We start from the raw sequence: 23212 nt of genomic DNA, 5'->3' as shown, positions 1-23212 counted from the left end.
TGCTCACGAGAAACAGCCGTACATCAAATCCAGTCAATATTTTAAAAATGAATGCTTTTGTGATGCCTTTGAATTTGATGAGATCCTAATAAGGAAAGCCTGTTTTATGTGCTTTTAAGTTGTTCAGATGTGCACTGTCGCATAGTTGGTGTCAGTCATATCAGGCAGAAATGTACAAAAGCACAAACTGCACCATCAAAATAAACAAATATAATACACTCACTCATGATCCAGAAATTTCTTATAAGGGGTTATAGAAATCAACTGCAGCCACCCTACAGCTGCAAAATATTTCAAAAGTTTTTAGAACCTGCAATTATCTCTTTGAACAAACATGTGATTTATACATTTTTTTTGAACATTTAAAATATTAAATGACAGTCCCACACTCCTACAAAGTCAGACATCGTTAACATTTCCACATTGCAATAGAAAACTAGTTGAATTTCACAGTATTATCAGTAAAAGTATGTAGAAAACTTTTTTAAATGTCTTTTTTTTTTGTCACAAAAATGAATAAAATTCTATTATCATTCTATTTATGCAACTTTCATGCTGGAGCAAATATGACAAGCAGCCATTATGCCATTATAGAGTGACCATCTAACTTTTCCAGTTCTGTCCTGGTGATTCCCCCCACCACCCTTGGGCTTGGACTCCTATCCGGTGCCACAGAAGACTGGTACACATGTAACAGAGCCAAGACATGAATTTGTGCTGTCAGTTGCCTAAAAAGGAGAAACATCAGTGCTGGAAAAAAATAAGCATGAGCCAGAGGAATGTTACATGTCATCCTGCTGTCATACTGATTATATCATTGACATTTACACCACTGAATTACACTGATAGGTTCGTAGGTGTTCATGCAGAAGTATATGTCAGGTGCAATAGAAAATCACTGCTGGAGCTAAATGATGTTGTATTTGAAGAAACTGTGGAAAGCATTTTAGCAAAAGATGAACTAAGTGAATCTGATCTTTTGCCTCTCTTGAGCAAAAGCACAAGGTTGAGCTCGGCAGTGGAGCTTTAAAACACCTGCCAAACAAAAGCAGTCATACAGAGGTCTGGACAGTTAGAGCAGGCAATAAATCCTCATTTACGTGATGGTCACTGAGGTGTGACAAGCTGGCTTCCACAAGAGGGAACTAGATCAAAGACTGGGCTGAGATGGAGACAGCGGGAAGGTGATTCACCTCAGAGGAAAAAGTTCTGTGCAGGCTTGACCTTCAGGTTCTGGCTCTAAGTTAACATGAAAGTGGAACCTGAAATATAGATGACATGTTTGTTTGACTGGGAATGAATTTGGAGCTAATCTTTAACTCCTAATCCTTTTGAAACTCTTGATCCTTTTGAACCTTCATGCCGTGCCTCGGACTGAATTGCATCATCACTGAATTACACAAACTTAAAGTCAGGAGCAGTTTTATTTAGCGCTGCATGCACCTTTCTTGTGGTGTTATTTTCTATAACCTTTGAGCAACTAATAATGTCTCACACTGTGTAGGAATTATATATGAGGCGGTTTCTCTGTATGCACAGCTTTCAATAGCGCTGGATGTTTGACTTTCTTGCTTGAAAGAAAATGTTTTGGATAGCTGCAGTTAAGTTACACAGGCAGTCTTCTCAGTAAGAAATTCTCCTCTTACCCCTAAACAGCCAATATGATGTAAAAATGCTCTTGAAGAGACACTTTCCACTAAGTAACAGTGAAGCTGTTTCTAACTAATCATTTAGAATACACAACCTTCACTAAGCCTCTAATTTTTTAAAAGAGCTTTAAAAATCCTCTGAGACAAGTTTGTACTTTAGCCTCTCGTCTGATGAGAGATTCAAACTGCAAAGCCTGATGTGCAATTTTCATACATTTCATAAATGTATGAAAACAACTCTGACCTGCTGGAGCAGGGACACCGGTTCTCTCCAGTGGCACTAACTGTTGAACGGTCCATCCAATGAATGTTCACTTAGTTTGAGATTTCAAATGTGTATGTCAGTGCTTGTTCCTGTGGCTGGATAAAAATATTAAGGTGGTGGCACTTTACATTCAGAGGTAAAGACCTGATCACCTTCACGCAGTGGTCTTAATGTTATTGCTGACTGGCATACAGTCAATCAGCCTTCTGATTTCTTTAAAAAGCAGTGGTTTATCAGCATAAGTACAACCTTCCTTGCTTTCAGACTGTTCTCTGCACAAGCATTTTCCCTCAGATTATAAAGGGTGGTTTGGAGCATAACAGGCTGTCTTGTAAAATGTTCGCCTTTATAAGATTAATGGATGACTGGGTTGGTAATTATCCAGGTGTGTTCCAGTTTGACACCATCATGTTGTGTGACTTGAACTTTTAATTGCATATTTACTTATAACAGAGAGCTTTGTTGTGATCAATGTGCAGCACACACGAATTTTTAAATTTGTGTGCCATAAATGATGGATTCCTGTAGATGTGAGTAAAGACTAATTATCCAGGTTAATTTAACACGTATCGCTCAAGGACTTCAATATGCATGTGAATTTTAGAGAGTTTAAAGGTGAACGTTTATAGTTAATTTAGACGAATACATCAGGTCCATTGCGACCAATCACTCCGCTGCGGTGCCTAATTATGCATCACTAATAAATTGCGCACTGAAAAGGCGAAAATCACCAGATCTCTACGTGTCCTTTCGAAATGCACCTAAAATAGCCACACATTAGATGTAGCCTATTAATCATGCATGGTAGTAATTACTGGCTCGTGTGTAAAAGTGTTGGATGGCAGCTATGCGCTCCCGGGTTCATCCGGAGTACGCGCCAAGCCTGGAGACTGGACTGTGATCAGTGTCCGGAGCTTGAACAGAAGCGCGCACGGAGAGGGCGTCCTGGAGGACAGCAGCGATGCCGGAGCCGCCTATATAAGAGCCGCCAAGATGCCCCCGATCATTCGTCCACTCGCGCTTTTTCAAGACATCTCCCCTGACCGCAGCGCACAGCTCGCGCTCTGCTCCGCTCTCACATGTAGACTGACACTTTCCAGCAGCGGCGCACAATCACGCCCAAGCGCGTTTAGTGGATTTCTCCGTCCTGCGCTTCGCCATGCGCGGCGGCCAGCGCGGATTTCAACATCTGAACTTTTGGAAAGAGGAGTCCCGGAGCGCACAGCGTGCTCAGCTCAAGCGGCGCGTTTCCAAGTGACTGCAGAGCGCGCCTGTCTGGCACAGACTCCACGTTAAGTTGTGAGTATGAGAAGAGGAGACCGAGGTTAGGGTTAGCGAGCAGCCAGCGGACTCTCCGGACACGGACAATGGAAACCTTCAGCGTGTCAGTGAACGGCGTGTCCTACACCGTGGCACCTGAACTCTCCACCCCCGATGATCCCTTTAACGGACCCATCAAGAACATCGCGCCCTGGAACTTCACCATCCTGGCCGTTCTCATGTTTGTGGTCAGCTCGCTGTCTTTAACCGAAAATTTCCTGGTCATGTTTGTCACTTTCAAGTTCAAACAACTGAGGCAGCCCCTGAATTACATTATAGTTAATCTGGCCATCGCCGACTTTCTAGTCTCCCTCACCGGTGGAGTAATAAGTTTCCTGACTAACGCCAGGGGTTATTTCTTCCTCGGGAAGTGGGCTTGCGTCCTGGAGGGCTTTGCAGTTACTTTTTTCGGTAGGTTAACACTTTCCCCCATCCTGTTACTGTAATGGCAGAGATGAATGAAGCTCCACGTTCCATAGCTGTAGCTGTCAGAGTGGCTCCTTTTACTGCAAAAAAGAGCTGCTGTGCGTGCGAGTAAAACAACTCCACGTGGTGTTATTCGACTTTGTCACTAAACGCTTGTTAATAAATTAGGGCATCTAGAAGCCATGTCAAATAAAGAATCAATCCCTCTAACTGACAGAACATTCCAGCCTCAGGAACTTTGCTTGCTTTCCTTGGACAAGATTCAAACGATGAAAGCACTACTTTCTTACAGTGACAGGAGAAATGTTGAAATAATAAATGCATTCTGGCATCCATCAATGTGTAGACTGATTTTAAATGTTTATTTATTTAAACAGCTCAAGACTAATATTTAAAAATCCATTCTATCTGACACACACCCTTTAAACCTCAGTTGTAACCAAGACACCAAAAGCACAAGGATCGGGATGATAGACATTTCTGGCCAAAGTAAAACTATAACTCCAAAATCAATGTCAGTCTCACTGTTAACTTGAAGTTTGATTCTTTTGAGGGCTGTTTTATAAACTGTGCATTATGTTTAAACTGAACCTGGATAGTATTTGCTTCCTGCTGCTGTGTGAGTCCAGAGTGTAAAGCAGTATTTAAAGCGATCCTGGTACAGAAGCCTTCTCACACACTTTTGTACATGACTTGCTTTAAGTAGGTTACCAGCGCTGTGACCACCAATAACCAAGTAGGTGGGTTGGAATGGCATGCAGAGGTTCCCATGCTGTGTGGGATCATGGGCATCTGGTGAGACACCTGCAGTACATAAAGTCTGAATACTTAATCATTTTATGCAAAGCCTTATTAGATTTGTGACATGGTTTCAGAGAGGAATGGCACATGAAGTAAAAGGATGATTTTGTCTAAGTCTGTAAAACTGACAGTCTGTCAACAGGAAATATTAATTTATAATGAATTTATATTTTCATGCAACTTAATGAGAATATTATCAAATTACTGTCACGTGTGGTGCTTTAATGAGCCAGCTTATTGCAGTACTGTATATGCTCTTTACCAGAACTGCATTATGCAGTGCATTAGTTGATGGCATCTGTACCCAGAGCTTACACACAGACAGTGATGTTAAATAACTCCAGAAATCAATGTATTGATCTCTATTTGCTCCATGATTATAACGTGTTGTGTGGGCTATTTGTGGGGACAAATTGCTGTAATGCGCTGCATTGCAACCCTGTCGCGTACAGTTATTACTGAATAACAAACAAATGACTTGTGTGGCCATGTGCTGGAAGGCTGAACAGATTTTGATCCTAAGCTGCAAAGTCTAGATGATAACTGAAGAAGCTGCGCTGATACATGATCAATAACCCGCTGAAGTGAAGCGCACATCTTCCATAGGCTCATGGTGAAAAGCCACTCGAATGTTTTTGCTTTAACAGCACTTTTAAGTGATTAACTGCAGTGTCATTGCTATTATTCGTGTGTGCGTGTAAAAGGGTGTGGGTAAATATGAAAGTCATTACATTAGGTGAGCTTCTCCCCTCGAACAGGGTGGATGCTCCAATTAATATTCTACTCAGGGGGAGAATGTTTTCTGTTTGTGTCTATTTTTAGGTCTTTGTACTGCACCTGTGCTGTATAGATAAATACATTAAATCTTAATGGGTAAAAACTGAATTCTTCTAGAAAAACCCTCCTTTGATGTTCAGTTATCAGAACTTTAAAAGCTATAAAACCACCGTCGGGAGTAATGGTATGAATGTATTTGGGAACCTATATACCAGAGGCTTTTGTTTAAATGTGTGATAATTGAACACCTTTGTTTATGCCCCTGTCTTTAGTTCTCCCCAGTGACACTAGCAGAAATACACATGAAGAATCTCACTGTGGAGAGATAAGCAATTAGCTCTTCTATGAGAGAGACTTATTACCACAATTAAATACTGCCTTTTTAAAACAAAGCTCATTAGGGGATAACCTAATGTACCCATCTCAAATCATTAAACTATATCAGCACCAGGGCAGCTGCTTTTACCCAGACCTCGTGCAAATCTGGGATGTTGCTGTGTATCACTGGTAAATGTCCCACTTGGCTCAACCACATTGACCTCCTGCTGTTTCCCTAAGGGATCGTGGCCCTCTGGTCCCTGGCTGTCCTGTCCTTTGAAAGGTTCTTTGTGATCTGCCGACCTCTGGGTAACATCCGACTGCAAGCAAAGCACGCGATCCTGGGTCTTGTGTTCGTTTGGTCCTTCTCCTTCATCTGGACCTTCCCTCCAGTGCTGGGATGGAACAGATACACTGTAAGCAAGATTGGGACCACCTGTGAGCCCGACTGGTGAGAAATGAGCACTTCTCACACACAAATCCCATTTAGAAAAAAAGCCAAACTTATTTCCTCAATACCCAAAAAGTATTTCAATGCTAGAGGTTTTTGCTTTGGGGCAAATAACCCTGTTGTATACTTAAGAAAGCAGGGTTTGATTGACCTTAACAGAAAATTATGATTTGAGTTGAACTTTAATTCTTAAGACCGTTTTTCCTTACTCACATCATGCACCAATTCAAAATCAATGGCTGTATTTGGTTAAATATAAACAACTGTTGGTTTGTGAATCATTTTTTTTTGACCACTTGGTGGCATCATAAGAAACTCTCAAACCATAGCATGCAATCCAAAATAGTGATGTCGCTGGTTGGATCATGAAACCTCCACATTAGTGTTTAGGTTGCTATGATGATATTTGTTTTTCTTTTAATCCAGAATTGACCATTTTTTAATGAGATGGTAGAGTGCTAAGCTAATTGTTAGTGCTAATAAGTTTACTTGGTTAGCAAGTATTATGCCTTAGCTTTATGAATGCAAAAAAACAAATAAACCAAGAAACAAAAAATATAGTTTTTGCTCTGTTTTGGTTCTGAGGGAAATATCTTGAGATGTAAATGAATATGTGACTGTTTGGTGTTGGGCAGATAAGGTGTAGCGTGTTTCTCCAAACTGAATGAAGTTCAGTGTGGTACTGAGGCAGTTGGTCATTTAACCCAAGCAAGTTTACAAGGGCTATAATACTCAAAGACAATGATGAAGGGTCATTGAATGTGAGTATGTCCCTAAGATTGTCTTTACATGTACTTAAGTCACCTGATGAGGTGCAACATGTTGATGGCAGAATTTAAATGAATTAATGTTACTGGATTTTAGGTGTTTATGAACCTCACTGGTTCAACGTTAACCTTAAACAATGTGTTTTACATAGAAACGGAGCAGCCATTCTTCCCTCAACCCTGTCACTCAGCTCTATGTCGCTCTTTCAGCCATGTTAGCTTGCTGTGTCCTAATTTTTGTTATAAAAAAAAAAGAGGTCTCCTCTAACCTCGGCCCTCAGGGCGTCATCTGGGTAGTGCTATTTAGCTGCTTTGATCAAAGGCGTGCAGATATGGGCTGAGAGTTTGCCCGAAGCCCCGTTGAAGAACCACTGCTTAGAAGAAGCGCCAGGAGAACAAATTGTCCACACAATGCAATTAAGACATCACCTTATGGAGATACCAACCACATATATAATCCCCTACATTTCTGGCTGCACACGGTGTGAGCTGTGTCAGAAAATATTTGGTTAACAGCAGGAGCAGGTGTGTGAGCTTCAGTTGCAACATGCACAGCCTGATAAATTTTAAAAGCCTCATTTATGTGCATCTTTTTATATGCATATATGTATATATGCAAATATTCAGTGCTGGAAGCGTTGGCTTTTGAAGGACTCGCATGTTGCCACAGAACTGTCGGTAGGTAGCTGCACCCTGCACGGAGTCTACTAACTTTATCCTACTGACTTTCTTTGAAATCCCCTCTACTGCTCAGGTGTTCTGTAGGATATTTAGTACAAAGATACATGCAGAGGTGGGAGGTTGTCAGCTCAAATCCCTGGGCTTGATCAGAAGATCTGCATGTATGGCACATATTATTCACCCTCTACCATACGCTCATTACAAACTATCATGTATACTGTTTTGGAGGTTTGCCTATTGCTCTGTTTCCTTGTCAACTAGAGACACTAGCATATTGTAAATATGTGAGTACAGCATTGTGCAATGTCATCTACATGTCAAATCATTCAAAACTCTATCACCTTGCAGTACAACATAACATTAAGGAGGATACATTTAAGTTTAGGTAGTTTAAGTAGGATGTGGTTGGAGGTTGAATTTTCATGAGCTTGTTTTCCTTGTTTTTAATATATTTATGCACAATATGGCTACAGCAGAAGCCCAAGTCAGCAGATGATAGCTGATGGTTTCCCAGACTGCATCTTTCTTTCACAAATCTAAATTACACAAATCTCATATATTAGTTTCAAATACTCCATATGTTCCCCTTTTATTATCAGCGACTCAGTCTTCAGCATGGACGATACCAGTGTTGGCTAAATTTATGGAAAGATGATTTTTTTTAGAGAATGCTGAAGTTCTTCTTCCAGGATTCTGGAGCTGTCGCTAACTCACAAGCATTTTTGGTTTCCCACTGCTGCAACTTAAGTTTGTGAATGTGAGAGCTCAAGAACGAAGCAGTGTAGGAGTTTCAAATTGATTGAATGAGAATAACTTGAGAATAAGGTGATGTAAGATGTTGAATTTCATACCATAGGTGCATGAACTATAGGCTGAAGAGTATTTTTTGCATCTGCAGCCGTTATCCAGACAGGCGGGTCCAAAACTAAGAAAGTTCTGATGGTCACAGGTCAACCTTTTAATTATGTTCATGCTCTCAGCCACATATATTCTCAGTTTAATTTGAATAATCAGAGGTTTGTGTGTCGGTGATCACAGTGTATTTTATAGGAATTAGGGCTTCTTTCTAATAAAATATTTGTTATTTTATTGTTTTTTAAAAACCTGTCACACAAAACATGAAACATGAAAAGTTTATTTTTCCTTCTTCCATTTTCATAGCACACATTTTTTAACAAAAAACCCCAAAACGAGAATGTTTCATTATAGTATATAGTCCAGTTACTTCTGTCTAGCTTCATGCAAAAACTTGGGTGTTTTAAACTTATATTTTATGGTCTGAGCAATAATGTAATGTTTCTGTAACAGATTGGATTGAAATATCATTCTTTCCCAGTGTGAAGCAGCACTACTGTTTCCGACAATGTGAATGAAGAGATTTGCTCTGGCAGGCATGCTGTTGGAGAAAAAGCACACCAGCTGGTGGTGGAAAGCAAGATCCTGAGTTGCTGACATTTTTGAGTTGTCAACAACAGTGCAGGAATTCACCTGATTAAAAATGACTCTTGGAGGTGATTTCAATGCTGTCTGTTTATATGCAGAAGTGACTAGGTAATTGAATTGTAAGCTAATTTGGCCCACTGAACAGTAGATGGCACTAATGAGGAAAATGTCCTGCCCCTCAGAGGGTTGAATACATGCATATTGCTACAGTTTCAGGATTCCAGTGAGTTGCTGTCACAGGTCCGAGGATTTCTGTACAAATCTACCAATTTCCTACAACTCTTCTGTCCTCTAAACACAACTTCAGTGTTTGATATTTAGCACCATGGATTCCATAAATGAATGAGGTGTGAAATGTTGCATTGCAAATCTCCAACTGAACCACACTTCAAACCCCACCCTCTGGTGTTTTGAGCCACAGAAATTTGTGTCAGCTGTGAAATTACCCTTTTGAACTGAAGCTCAAATGAGGTGCAGAAGTATTTTTTTTAAATTTTGTTTTCTTTGAAAAACCTCAAAATGACATTTTGTTCTGAATTTAGATCGGAATTCAACTCAATTTTATTTATACAGCATCAAATCACAACAACAGTCATCTCAAGATGCTTTATATCGTAAGGTAGACCCTACAATATTACATATATAGAGAAACCCAACAATCATATGACCCTCTATGAGCAAGCACTTTGGCAACAGTGGGAAGGAAAAACGCCCTTTTAACAGGAAGAAACCTCCGGCAGAACCAAGGAAGGGCGGCCATCTGCTGCGACCAGTTGGGGTTGCTGCAGATGGCCTTATTTAGATTTAATTCTCGCAGGGAGTCACAGGTAGACACAGTGACATTAATTTAAAATGGAGTCAAACTTTTTTTTCTGTTCATCTCTGAACAGGTATTCAACCAACATCACAGATCACAGCTACATCCTTACTTTCTTCGTCACCTGTTTCATTTTGCCTCTCGGGGTGATTTTCTTCTGCTATGGGAAGCTCCTACGGAAGCTCAGGAAGGTCAGTTCTTACACACACACACACACACACACACACACACACACACACACACACACACACACACACACACACACACACACACACACTATCATTTTTACAGTTTTACAAAATTACAGAAAAGTTAAGAAGGAGAGCTCAGAAGGAAGGATGACAGAAACCAGACTTCAGCGCTGTACTGATGTCATCATTGTGACTCAGTATATTACTAGTTAAGATGTTTCTTAATTTGGAGCTTTTATTACAGGGAATATCAGGTACTGGATGACTGCTCATTGCAGCTGACAGTACTATTACTCATCTCTCAAATAAGCGTCAGGTTATAATGGCTGTTGTCCACCTACACGGAAATGACTGGATATTACTGATCAGCTGATGGACATGTACAGTTATGTAAAAAAGAAAGTTTTCACACAACTCTGAGAAACTAAGCACAATCTTACGGCTTCTGTAGGAATTCAGAGGGGAAGTAGCAGTCAGATGCCTGTGGTCAATTATTAATTTGATTAGCAGTTATTGTGTGACTGCCTCTATAAAAGTTAAAGTTCTGGCAGTTTGCTGGTCTGGAGCACCAGTGCTGCAATCTTTCCAGGAGCGGACGTCCCAGCAAATGCATGACTGCATACATTTTTATGTTGCTGTCAGGTATCACATGGTCGTCTGGCCACTGCCAGGAAACCAGAGCGCCAAGTGACCCGCATGGTGGTGGTGATGATCGTGGCATTCATGGTGGGTTGGACACCATACGCAGTCTTCTCCATATTGGTCACAGCACATCCAACTATTGAACTGGATCCAAGACTGGCTTCTATCCCAGCCTTCTTCTCCAAGACAGCTGCCGTTTACAATCCAATCATCTATGTTTTCATGAACAAACAGGTAAGTAGACATTTTTAGAGCCACTGCATCATAGTTTCACTTTAGTCACACTAAGTGTTGCTTTACTTTAGTCTGGCCATTCCTTCCTGGAGACACATTACTGCTTGTGTCACATGAAAGCTGTTGAACTATAGAGGTGGGTTTATTCTGTTGTTTTGTAGTGTCGGCCTGTTTCTCAGTGCACGGTGAATGACTGAAGTATAAAATCCACAGTGCACAACTGTCTGCTTAAAAAAAAGGTGTGAGGCTTACCACTGTAAAACGGCTGCTGCTGACATTTCTTCATGTCATTTACTTAATTTTTTATTTTACTCTGTGCTCTCTTGCTCTGTTCTCAGTGTAAGGGACTAATACCTGGATTTTCACTGCAGCTTTTGAAAGAACTAATAAAGGGAGATTTTTTTGACACATAATGTATAGACTTTAAACACCCATCACCTTGGATGTGTTTTATTCCCTTGATGGCATAAACCATTTTCTATATAAGACACTCGTTCTTTATGCAAAGCATTTAATAAATATTGGTAGTTGATGCTTGCTTCCAAATACCACCATATTTAAAGCACTATTTAAATGTCTTAATTAATTTCTCATTGTCCATGGAACTACAGGGCATTTTATATTTCTTTCATTTCTGAATAGAAAGAAGGGAAGAAGAGATTTAAATAATTATTTATAATAATTAACAGAATGTATATCACTTTCCTGTAACTTTCCCAGTGTACAAAGTGCAATGCAGTGTCATGTCTCCTTTCACAGGTCCCTCATTTGCATATTGTGTAATTGACCATTTTTATTATTTTCTGTTAGGATTATTTACATTGCTGCAGTGAAATATGACCATTAGAATTGACTACATAACATTTTTCATACATGTGCTTGTCAAAGGGCCTAGATCAGACTATTGCCTGTAGTCTGTTGCATGTCGTCCATCTCCATCAGATTGCCCCACTTTGCTGTTTAAGTAGGTCAGCCAGACCCACTGAATGTAAATAACACCTAGCCGGCAGGTCTAAACACCCAACTGCTAATGCTCATAACAATCAAGTGACCTCTACTGCTTGATATTTTTCCCTCTCTGTGTCTCTGTTGGTTACATAACAAGATGAGGTAAAGTAGAGGCTGGAGGTGACTTGATGCATGACTACTGCAATATATCCCTGTAGTTCTAGAGGAAGACCACCTCCAGTTACATTAAACCTCAAAAAGCTAAAAGGTGGAAAAAAACTTTCTACATTCATAGAGCACCATAGCTGTCATGACTGTGTTGTGTGGAAGGCAGGAGGAGGACTCTCAAACGGAAAGGTAAACTCAAAGCCGAAGCTTTACTTGCTGAGAAAACAACAAATACAACAAACTAAACTGGAAACTAGAAACTCAGACTAGAAAACAAGAAAACAAACCAGGAACAGGACCCAGCAACAGACAGAGACAAACACAGGGCTTAAATATACAAGCAGGACAACACGAGGATGGGGGACATCCAGCTGGGACAAATGAGGCCTAACAAGAGAAGGGGAAGCAAAACTAGATACACTGCACGCAGGACACAGACTATCAAAATAAAACAGGAAGCATGACGTTCATAAAGACGCAGACTAGACACTGAGATGTGGAAATGGACTCGGGAACAGAGGAAACATGAAGCACAGAGACAAGGGAGGCACAGAAATAGAACAGAAAAAACAGAAACCAGGAACTATAAGTGCAATACAAACAGAAAACAGTAATTCAAAGAGTACAAGTTAAACAAAAAACACTGGGGCACTAGACCCAGTGCCATGACAATAGTATAATTGGAATTTATTTCAATTCATGCTTTAAACAGGCTTTACTCTCTCAATGTTAGTTTAATTATTGAGGATCTAAAAAAGCAAAATAACCCCCCCCCCCCCCAAAAAAAACCCCGTCCTAATCTTGACGGTTCTGGAGAGTACTACAATGTACATTTTGTCCACAGGATCTTGATCTCTATTCAGGAAATCAAATTCTTTCATCCAACTCCCTCTGCCATTGACTCAGTTTAGTAAAAATCAAATCAAGAAAGCACAAGTACCAGCTAAAGTACAAGGGAGTACCTTAGCCAGGCATACCGGAGAACTGATAGCTTGCATTTTGAAAGATAAAGTGCATAATTGGAAAGGTGGTCTCTAAGGTAACAGATGACCAGAAGCATGTGATACAGCATATTTACTTTTCTTGTGTAATAATAAGTCCACAGGTACAACTTGGCGAACCAGAAGAGCTGCAAGACCAGAAAGGATTCTTAGACCATAAAAATATAAGAAAACAAAAATGAGTCCAACAGCCAGCAATAAGAAAAAAGAAGGTTTTGTTGAAGTTGCACAGCTCAGTTTAGTTAAAGATTGAATTAATTCACAGTATTTTCAGTTAAAAAGTTCTTATAAATATAAATATGTCCTGCTTGCCCATGACCTCAGTTTGTCACCAGAACAAATTGGTGTAGTCAGAGTTTCAGCTTTCCAAACCTTAGGGTGTTCTTAAACTTTAAAGAAGGTGGAAGTATCTGCTATAAAGAACTAATGTGTTTCAGGCCAATCGTTTTGCCATTAAAGAGATCTTTTATGACCTGTTTCTCTATGTGGGAGTGCTTTAAAGTTACTGTTTTATTGGAGGAAAGCTTTATACAACCATTATATAAAAAAGCTACAACATATTTTAGGTCACAGGAGGAATCGCTATTGAATGCAGCACCGCCATAACGGCAGCCTTGTGCTTTTTCATGACATCGGAGGATAGCAGAGGTGTTGCTCTCACACTCTGAACAGCACTGCTGCTTTGAGGGGGGCAGTTAGGAGGCTTGCACCATTAAATTAGATAGGTCACCGAGGGTTGGGAATGATTTTTTCTCCTCAAGACTACACAGAGTGGGAAGCGGAAAAAGGGATCAGGGATTTTTAGTGTTGATGGAATGTGAAATCAATGATTGAAATCAATGACTGCTAAAAAATGGCTGTATTCTTAAAGGTAACACTGGTGTCAGTTCCACTGCTGTTGTGTCTTTCTGAGCAGGTGCACGCCTCCCAGCCACCGTCAGAATCAGCTGAATCAGCGTAACAGAACAAGCAGTAGTAACCTAGCTGTAAATGGGTTTTCAATACAGTGAAGCAACATGAAACTTCTGAATTTAAACCTAAACTGCTGTCAAGCTTTTAAATGCCACTGGAGCACATTTGATTCTTGGGTGGATGAGAGGCAGAAGAAGAACCCCAAATTACTGTCATGATTTGCACAAGGCTATTTTTTTTTTTTACCACAGGATCCCCATGTTCTGTGAGACATCTCCCAAATTATAAGAAGTCCTGAGGAGATACTTGTCCTGCACCTTATGGGCATAAGGTGCAAAAACCTTACATTTTTCAATTCACATCTAGTTGACCGTGCATACAGCTACAGTTTCCCTTTTTTCTCCGTTACATAACTGTACACATCATGACTGGTTAAATGTCTCCAGGTGAGACAGGAAGAACTCCATCTCTTCTCTCTTCATGGATTTTCCATCTGGCATTTCTTTCTGCAGAACTGCATCTGAGTAATGGTGGCACATTGACAGCTGTCAGCACATCACTAATGAGGAAGCTTTACCTCACCTGCCTCGTCGAGCGCTGACAAGATACCAGCCTGTGTTTATGTTCGTGAGAAATTGAGCCCTCAGACACAAATGCAATCTCTTTAGAGGGGTTCACATAAGTAAACCACTTTAATATTGTGGACACCTTGTAGAGCTGATCTTCTTCATGGTCACCTCTGTACAGTCAAACTTCATGATATACAGTTATAGTCACTCTGGTTCCCTGCTTTGGTCATAGGAACAAGCAGTTTGCTCTTAGCATCAGAATCAGATACTTTTCAGCTCTGTTTTTCTTTGCTTGTTTTCTCTTTTTTCTTTCTCAACAGGTGATCCAGGTGATTGACATATGTATTTTTTGTCTGTTTGTTTTGTTGGTTTTTGGTTTTTGCCCTTTATCACTGTCCCTCTTCCCCGCTCTTTTTCTTTCCCTCTTTCTTTCTCCCTTTTCTTTTCCCCAGTCAAGTCTGTCCCGTGTTCAGCAAATGAAAATAAAATAAACAATTAAAGCAAAGGTGAATCAAATAGACCAATACGGCAAGGCTGGGACGGTCCATTTGGTAAAGTAAATCCGTTGGGCATCTTTCTTTGCCTTTAGACAATAATTTTGATGGCAAAAGAACCAAACGGGACAGGCAAAGAAAAAAAAAATCAGATACTTTTTTAATACCTAAGAAAATTATGGTAAATGGACTGATTCTTAAATAGCGCTTTTCTACTCTCCCGGAGTACTCCAAGCGCTCTATACAACATGCCTCATTCACCCATTCACACCCACTCATACAAGCACTTCTAAACTCAAGTGCAAACTAAACTACATTCACACACATTCATACTCCGATGAATGCATCGGAGAGCAACTTGGGGTTAGTATCTTGCCCAAGGATATTTGGCATGCAGACTGGGGAAGCCAAGGATCGAACCACCAACCTTCCGATTAGTAGCCACAGGTGGTAGAGCAGATCTCTTTAGACCAACTGTCAATAAGAATAGTAACAGACTGAACTAAATTAAACAATTTATTACAAAGTTTACAAATGATAAGAAATACCTTCAATACATATAATTACCTTAATTATAAATATCCAGAATTTAACAGAGATGAAATATATGTGATTGACATTTTACTCTAACCTGTACATATTTGTTATTTCTTATTTTCAGTGTAGCGCATGTGCAAAAAGGTGTAACTATTGCACAGTGTGCATTAGATGGATGAGTTGTACAGGCAGAAATGACTTCCTGTGTCATTCAGTGGTGCATTTGAGTAATCTCACTGAGCGTGCTCCTGTGATTGGCCAGCACATCATGGAGTGAGTGGGAGGTATTGTCCAGCATTGTCCGTATGTTGGACAACATCCGCCTCTCCGACATCACCTTAGGGGAGTCCAGCTCCATCCCTACAACATTACTGGCTTCGCAGATCAGTTTATTGAGTGCTTTAGTCCTACCAAAGGAAATAAATATAAATGATCTTAGTTGCAGAGATGCATTGACTTGTGATTTTGATTACTGTTTAGATCATTTGTAAGGAACAGGAGAAAAAAAAGAGTCTGCAAAGGCAGTGTGCAATATTGTACATGTGTGCATATAGCCTCAACTAATTTCCATCACCAGTCTAGTTGGTCATAAACATGTATAGCTGATAAAGGAATGTTAAAAAAACAGCTCTCCCCAGCAAGTTGAGTAATCTGCATTTTGCTCTGGACTATTGCCCTGGATCTGTATATGTAAATACTGCATTAGTTACTGCTGTTCATTGTGTCTGTCAGTGTGGTCCTGTTATTGCTCGTGGGTAGCATTACTTCCAAATGCATGTCTGTCTTGTACCAGATCCAGTCGTGTGAGAGATACTCTGAACACACTGTGTAACAAACACTAAAATGTTATTTGTATCAAACACACCAGCAATTAACCGTGACATTTGTTCGTTCAGCAGCAAATTCAGAATCAGATAAGTCAAATAACAGAGGTGGTTACAGTAAGTGTGGCTGAAAGTAAACATTAGCGTTTGGCTAACAGTAGCTAATAAGTTATTTAAACAGGGCATTTCATCATTACATGATATTTCAATGTGAACATGGCATAAGAGGTTCTAATCTGTTATCTTGCTCTGTGTTCAGTTCAGGAAGTGTCTTATCCAGCACTTCACCGGCGTGGGGACGATCCCTGATAGCAACCTGAATCAGACCTCTGATCGACCTGGAATCACTGCCGAGAGTCACACGGGAGAGATGTCAGCCATTGCTGCCCACATCCCCGTGGGCAGCACCACGTCACCCAGATCGGACTTCAGATCTGATTCTCCAACCGACTGCGGTTCATTTGCTCAGCTTCCCATTCCAGAGAACAAAGTCTGCCCAATGTAACACTAGGCTTTACCCCGATAGGTGTTCTCTTTCCCTGAGCGTGAATAGACACCCTTCTGTAGACGCCCCACCCTCACCCTGTGTTTCAAGGACAATTAAGGGTTAGCAAAAAGTAAGAAACTTTATGGTCCAGAGTATTCTGGTAGATGTTCAGTTTATTATTGGAAAAAAAAGACTTGGGGGAAAGAACTGTAGAGACTGAACTGCTCAGAGCTTTACCCTGTAGATATCCTATAAATATTTGCTCACCAGTGCTCCTCTGTCCTGTTATTCAAGAATGTCTTGGATGTTCTCTTGACCATCACGGCACAATGGAGGGCACTTGATTCAACGCGATTCATTCATATCCCAATGAAAAAAAAGGGACTGCAAAACCCACAGACCTTGACATCCGTTAGTTGAGGGCTAGCCAGTGTGTTTCAAATATCACAATGCACCCAGCCTTTCATCTTGTCCTCGCCTTCTCCTTTGAAGCCCCATGATGGTGTCTGCAGAGAAAGCGTGTTTTTCTATGCTGTTTCAGTATTTGCTTTGGCAGCAATTTTCATTCATCTCTGTCCGTCAAAAGGACGGAGCAGTCTGCTGAATTTTAATTTTTTTTTTTTGTGTCCCGCGTAAACTAGTTTGGGTCAAAGCTTTTATCTTTTTTGAAGATGGTCAAGAGGGCTTAGAGATGCCAGTCTCCCGTTCCCTCTGTTGCAGATATAGGAGGACAGCATATTAATGAGGTGCCAGCAGTGGATCACCACATACATGCACACACTACAGTCCAATGCTTTGATGTAAGCTCTCTATAGGAACTGTGAAGAAATGCATCAATAATTATCACTAGCAAACAAGTGGGTTTGCTAGTTAGCCATGTATAAAAGCAATGAGTATTCCATCACAAGCACAGTTCAGCAGCAATATTGAAGCTAAATACCATCACTTCAGCACTTCAGCAGTAGCTACAAGTAGATGTAGCAATCAGTGTTACAATATGTCTTCTACTTTGTGGTGCATGTTCATTCATTATTACTGGGTATCTGTCAAAAACACCGTCGTATGCTAAGCAGTGATTCACCAGGTATGGTGTTTGTTTACAACGTGTGTTTCAGTCATGTCTGGCCGGGAGTAAAATCCAGCATTTTTAAGCACCAGTGCATCTGTGTCAAGTTAACTGTGACACCAACAACAGACTATTTTAAAGAGAACTGTCAAATTAGCTTCTGTCCTGTCCTGGAGAAGTTTGTCACAGATTTAATCGCTTCAATGACTGTTACTGCTTTGCTGTCAGGTCCAGAAACTTTAGATACGTGTCTTTGGAACCTAAACCTGCATTAATCAATATGTTTTGTGTCAACAGTGAATAAACTATGTGTGTTGTGAAAGGGTTACTGTTCGAAAAAACACTGAAGACCTGTGTTCTTTTTAGCTCGTTTAGCTTGTAGGTTCATTTTGAAAGCAGCAAACTTTCACTGTGGTTCAATTTTAGAAACGGGTTGCAGATTTCAGAAAAGGTCATTTAACCACCTCTATGCTACCTGGGCAGGAATGTGCAAGACTTCTTTATGAAAATTAATAAAGGAGTCTTATACTTCTGCACCTGTGGCATTTTTTATTCATTCCATATTTAGTGATGAGTTGAAAAAATCCTGTAATGGATACAAATTACAGACAATGTGCGTTAAACATGACGTGAAAGAAAAGCAAACAGAACATAACACAGGGGGAAGTTTTGTTCAGATTAGTCCACCCATTAAGAAGAAGACGGGGTACATTCATGCATGCACTACGATCATTATAGCAAAGATTATCTCAGAGAACTTTTCACTAACATCACGCTCATGGATCAGGAATTTTCACGCAAATTTCCCTTGCCTTACATTTCTAATGCTTTAGCTAGTTTAGACCATTTGAGTCAAGTGGAGATGTATACATGTGTATTTAAAAGCCTACTTTTAAACTTGTAATCTGACAAAAAGGAATCTACCAAATGCCTCCACAACTCATCGCTAAGTCACAAGTACTGTCACCAATTTTGGGGCAAGTCAAATATTAAACCGCAATAAGGACCTCATCAAGAAACCTACAGAAGTGTAGTTACAGTAAAAACTAGTTCTGTATCAGCACAAAGGGAAAGCCCACTAAAGAAGCAATGACCTCTTCTCTAAAACTTGAAAGCCTTAAAGCAGTTTACAACAGCACGCGGGGCTAAAAGAATATTATTCTTTGGAGGTAATTGGTAGGGGTGCAACGATATTCGTATCGATATTGAACCGTTCAATACAGTGCTTTCGGTTCGGTACGCATATGTATCGAACAATACAGCATTTGTAATTTATTTTATCAATTTTCCTTCTGACGATGCTGTCTGTGTTGAGCGCTCAGTGAATCTGTGTTCGACTACTCCGCCTAGGCTGCACTGTCCAGCGCAGATCCACTGAGCGCTCAACACAGACAGCATAGTCAGAAGGAAGAGCGCAGGGCAAGCTAGCGAGACAGAAGTTAAGCTCTGCTTGCAACAAGCAAATTGAACCTCATTCAGATCTGGCGTTTGGAATTATTTTGGTTTTCATGTGACGTATGACCCTGAAGGTAAGCGAGTCATGGACTAAAGTAAAACAGTATGTTGGATGTGCCATGCAATGCTCAATTACATTGGTGTGAACTAGTATGTTAGCGCAGTTAGCTCGTTAACGTGTTGGCCGTCTAGCCCCATGCACGGAGCGATCGGCGGTAGCTCGTTAACGGAGATTTGCCGTGTTGTGGCGTTAAGGTCATTTCAACGAGATTAACCTGAAAGCACTAGTGGGAACACAACGAATATGACTGCACATTTACGCCGACATCATCCTAGTGCAAAGACAAAAACAACAAGCATGCTACTAACTTTAGCCGAGTCATTTAGACAGCTGTTAGCACATGATTCTCCTTATGCTGCTGAGAATATAGCCCAGAAGAAGCGGATAGTATAGCTTTTATTTTGGAAAGAGACATTTCTCTGTAATAAACTCTCTTTTCCAAAGATGAGTGATTCCTCAATCAGATACAGGGCTTGCAATATCGCTAGCCCGACGTCCCGGAGCTAGCGATTTTTTCAGTCGGGCTACCAAAATCTATCTCTTCCCTGCCCGTCGGGCTATTGTACGAAAAATATATGTCAATGCTTTTGCATTCTTTCAGAAATGTAGCTGGGTAATTATGTCATTGGCATCGGTGAGCCACTGTCAATATGTGACATATTGAAATCGCGTTTGAATTTGCGCTTGTTTTTTTGCGCTTGTTTTTTTGCTTTCACTTTGCAATCGTGCGAACTGTGTATAGAGAGCGACAGCACTGATCTGTGAGTGATGATAATTTGTGCACCAATTCCTCTGACATCGTCTTATCAATCGTTAGCTTACTATGCAAACATGACAAGTGAAATCTCCCGCAGCAAGCTTAAACATGTGAGAGGTTGATCGCGCAGAGAATCGCTGAGCTTATGTGAGTGCCTGTGTAAAAGCATTTCAGTTCTGCTGAGCCAAATAAGACAGGTCAGGGTGAAGAAGTGACAGCCAAAGAAAAGCTTACCACAAAACGGAGAAGTTATGACAAATCAGACTATAAGGCAAAAAGAAAGTGCAGCTTTATGGTTTCATGGACAAAATAATTTCTGTGGCTGCAATATGACGAGCTAAATAACCAGGGCTGCACATAAGTGGTCCGCAGGTGCGCATTCGCTGTCAAAATAAAAAACACGCACAAGGGTTAGGGTTAAATTTAAAAACTGTACTTTTGAGTTAAAATATATATTTAGAATTTTAATAAATGACAAATTAAAAATGCATGAACATTTTTTTGTATCGAAAAAATATCGAACCGTGACACCAAAGTATCGAACCGAACCGAACCGTGAATTTTGTGTATCGTTGCACCCCTAGTAATTGGAGCTGAGCCCCCCTGAAAATTTGAATCTAGAATCGCCCCTGGATCGGCCGTTAATGACAATGCAGCATCAACCGCTCAGCAGCTCCGCTACCATCGATGGTAGTCAAAAATCCCAACTTTGTGTTTAAGTGTCAACACTCACTGTTACCAGTCAGGACCCTTAAGCATTCTTTTAACGTTTCTCTAAGTCGTGCCACTACTGACACACATACACAAGCTTCAGCAGCAGTGGATACAACAGATGTATATCGTGGCTTCACCTTGAAGATCCGACAGGATATAAATCAAACAAACCTGCCAGGGTTACATTTTGGTCAAAAGGATTACAGACTGCACTGAATGCTGATGAAGGGAAGGGATACTTCCAACGTTGTAGATGGGTTAAAGCACCTGTTTCTCACCTCTTTACAGTGAGTTGTGTAATACTTATCAGGCATGGCAAGACTTGTTCAGCTGTTTGTTTTTTGTCTCATGAGTACTATTGTATATGTCATTAGATGCACTGTGGTTGTAAAAATGTGTGTATTAAAGTATATATCTATTTTTTAAAAAGCCATAATCTAGTGTTGATTATTTTTTGCCCTGATAAAAATAATCCTAAAAATGTGAACTACTCTGGGGGTGTGATTAACAGCTTTGGATAAGATGCATTTCCTGTTTTTTAATTAACACCACAGACTTAGAGCACAGAGATCCTTCCCCACATGTGATGCATCCCCCAAAAATGCAGTTGAGAACCATCAGCTACAAAGAAAAAGTAAAACATGAATTAAGCATCATATCAGGAAATATAAACAGACTATCCTCTGAGGTCTTTAATACTTTCAGAATACTTTGTTTGGTTTTTGTTTTAAGGCTCTAAAAAAGATAATTATCACAGATGATGAGCTTCATGGGGTTGATGAGACAATAAGATAATACAAAACAGGAATCCAGAATTCAAGCACTTAAAGTACGTCGAGACGACTATAATGACTCAGATGGCCGATTGCAGAGGAAGACACAGATGGAAACGGCAAAGCTGAACATAATCAAGGCACAATTAAAAATAATAATAATAATATAGGGAGCAAAAAGAAGACAGACTGAGTCCACCATTGAATAACAGCGGAAAACAAATCATGTTGAAAAAAAAGAAGAATGTTGCAGAACACTGTTGATCTGGTGACCTGATCATGACAAGCAACACTAAGCAGAAAAACAACACAGATTCTCTCGAACTCATAATTACACATTAAATGCAACTTGTGTTCATGTCTGACTCTCTCACAGTCCAATAAAGGAGACATGGAAATTACTTACGTACAAATTGCAGTGATCATGTGACACATAGTTTGCACTTCTGTAAGTTTACAGCTGGACAAGTTGCAGGTAAAATTTATTCCTGCAGCGGACAGTCTCACTTAAAGCGCACGGTCAAGAGAACAGCCTAGTAAAAACATCATGCTTCCAGATGATTTGTGTGTGTAACCTCGTCATATTTTTGGAATATTATAGTTTTCACTTCCCTAGCCTGATTTGTAGGGTGAGCAAAGCCAGTTAACAAAAAAGATATTCTGAGTATGTTAAAGTTGCTTCATACCGTGTCTAAGAAACGAAGGGAACACCAGAAAATTATGAACACGAAATAATATCAGCAAAATCACAACAGGGACCAACACTCCACAAATACCTAACATGGAGCCATGACTTCTCACTGGTTATTCTCTCTTTGGCTTATTTTTTGGAGGTTATGCACACTCTCTCCCTCATCACACAGATTACAACTGACAGTAAACAGTACAAACTTGCAAACTGCCTTTCAGATGGATGTAACACTCTAATAAAATCTGCTATTTAACAGTCAGTAGGTTCGACTAAAATAATGAGCGAGCTTGATGTTTTCTGTGGTTGGATTAATTCTTTGTATTGGCACAGGGATGTGCACATAATTCTGAGTAAGCTCAACCAGTTACATATTATAACACATAATCCATCAAGTCCAAGCACACAAAACCAGAATGCATGGCACATTTTACAGACTAGCAGGAACATTACGGCTTGGCTTTCAGTAACAAACGGCATCTTCTTAAGCTTCAAGGAAGAAAAAGGTCTAGTGAGAATTATTATTGTTATTTGACTATCTGGGCAGAATAATTGGTACTTGTGGTGTGTTTTTAATTTACACTCTACTGAGCTTTTTTGTACACTCTCCCCTTTTCAGGCTGTAATGGATGGAGAGGATGGAGGATAGAGAAACACAGTGTGTACATAGTTCTTCAGTCTGAGATCTAAATAGCACAACATAAAGCTACACAAAGAGTCAAAAGGGTCTCTCATGTTAGAAAGAAGGTTTTCTGTCTTCCTTCTCTTTCTATCTTACCTGTCTTCTAAATGGTTGCTTACAAGGTCCTGTCTGCTTTCCACGCAGAAGAAATCAATATTTGGAGCACATGCATGTTGTAAAACCTGAGCAACACATCACAGACTGTATAAACTAACTTATCAGGAAGCAGCGGGAATTTGTTCAGACCCCATTATGGTGCATTCATTGGGACATGTCCTTAATATTTTAAAATAC

At 40.2% G+C, this 23212-nt stretch overlaps 1 protein-coding gene across 1 annotated transcript; it reads left to right on the top strand.

Annotated features, from left to right (window-relative positions):
- Positions 1 to 2936: 2936 nt before the first annotated feature.
- Positions 2937 to 21204, top strand: valopa (vertebrate ancient long opsin a). The gene is made up of 5 exons (XM_085297586.1): positions 2937 to 3645; positions 5797 to 6007; positions 9789 to 9906; positions 10549 to 10782; positions 16495 to 21204. The coding sequence occupies exons 1-5, from the start codon at positions 3282 to 3284 to the stop codon at positions 16738 to 16740; spliced, it is 1173 nt and encodes a 390-aa protein (XP_085153712.1). The 5' UTR covers positions 2937 to 3281; the 3' UTR covers positions 16741 to 21204.
- Positions 21205 to 23212: the final 2008 nt, after the last annotated feature.

Source organism: Mchenga conophoros, linkage group LG13 (assembly GCF_057382185.1).
Source record: "Mchenga conophoros isolate Kocher_MC1m ecotype Shallow Benthic linkage group LG13, M_conophoros_male_GT1.1, whole genome shotgun sequence".
In the NCBI taxonomy this organism is placed as follows: Eukaryota; Metazoa; Chordata; class Actinopteri; order Cichliformes; family Cichlidae; genus Mchenga; species Mchenga conophoros.
This window is presented reverse-complemented; position numbering and strand designations above follow the sequence as displayed.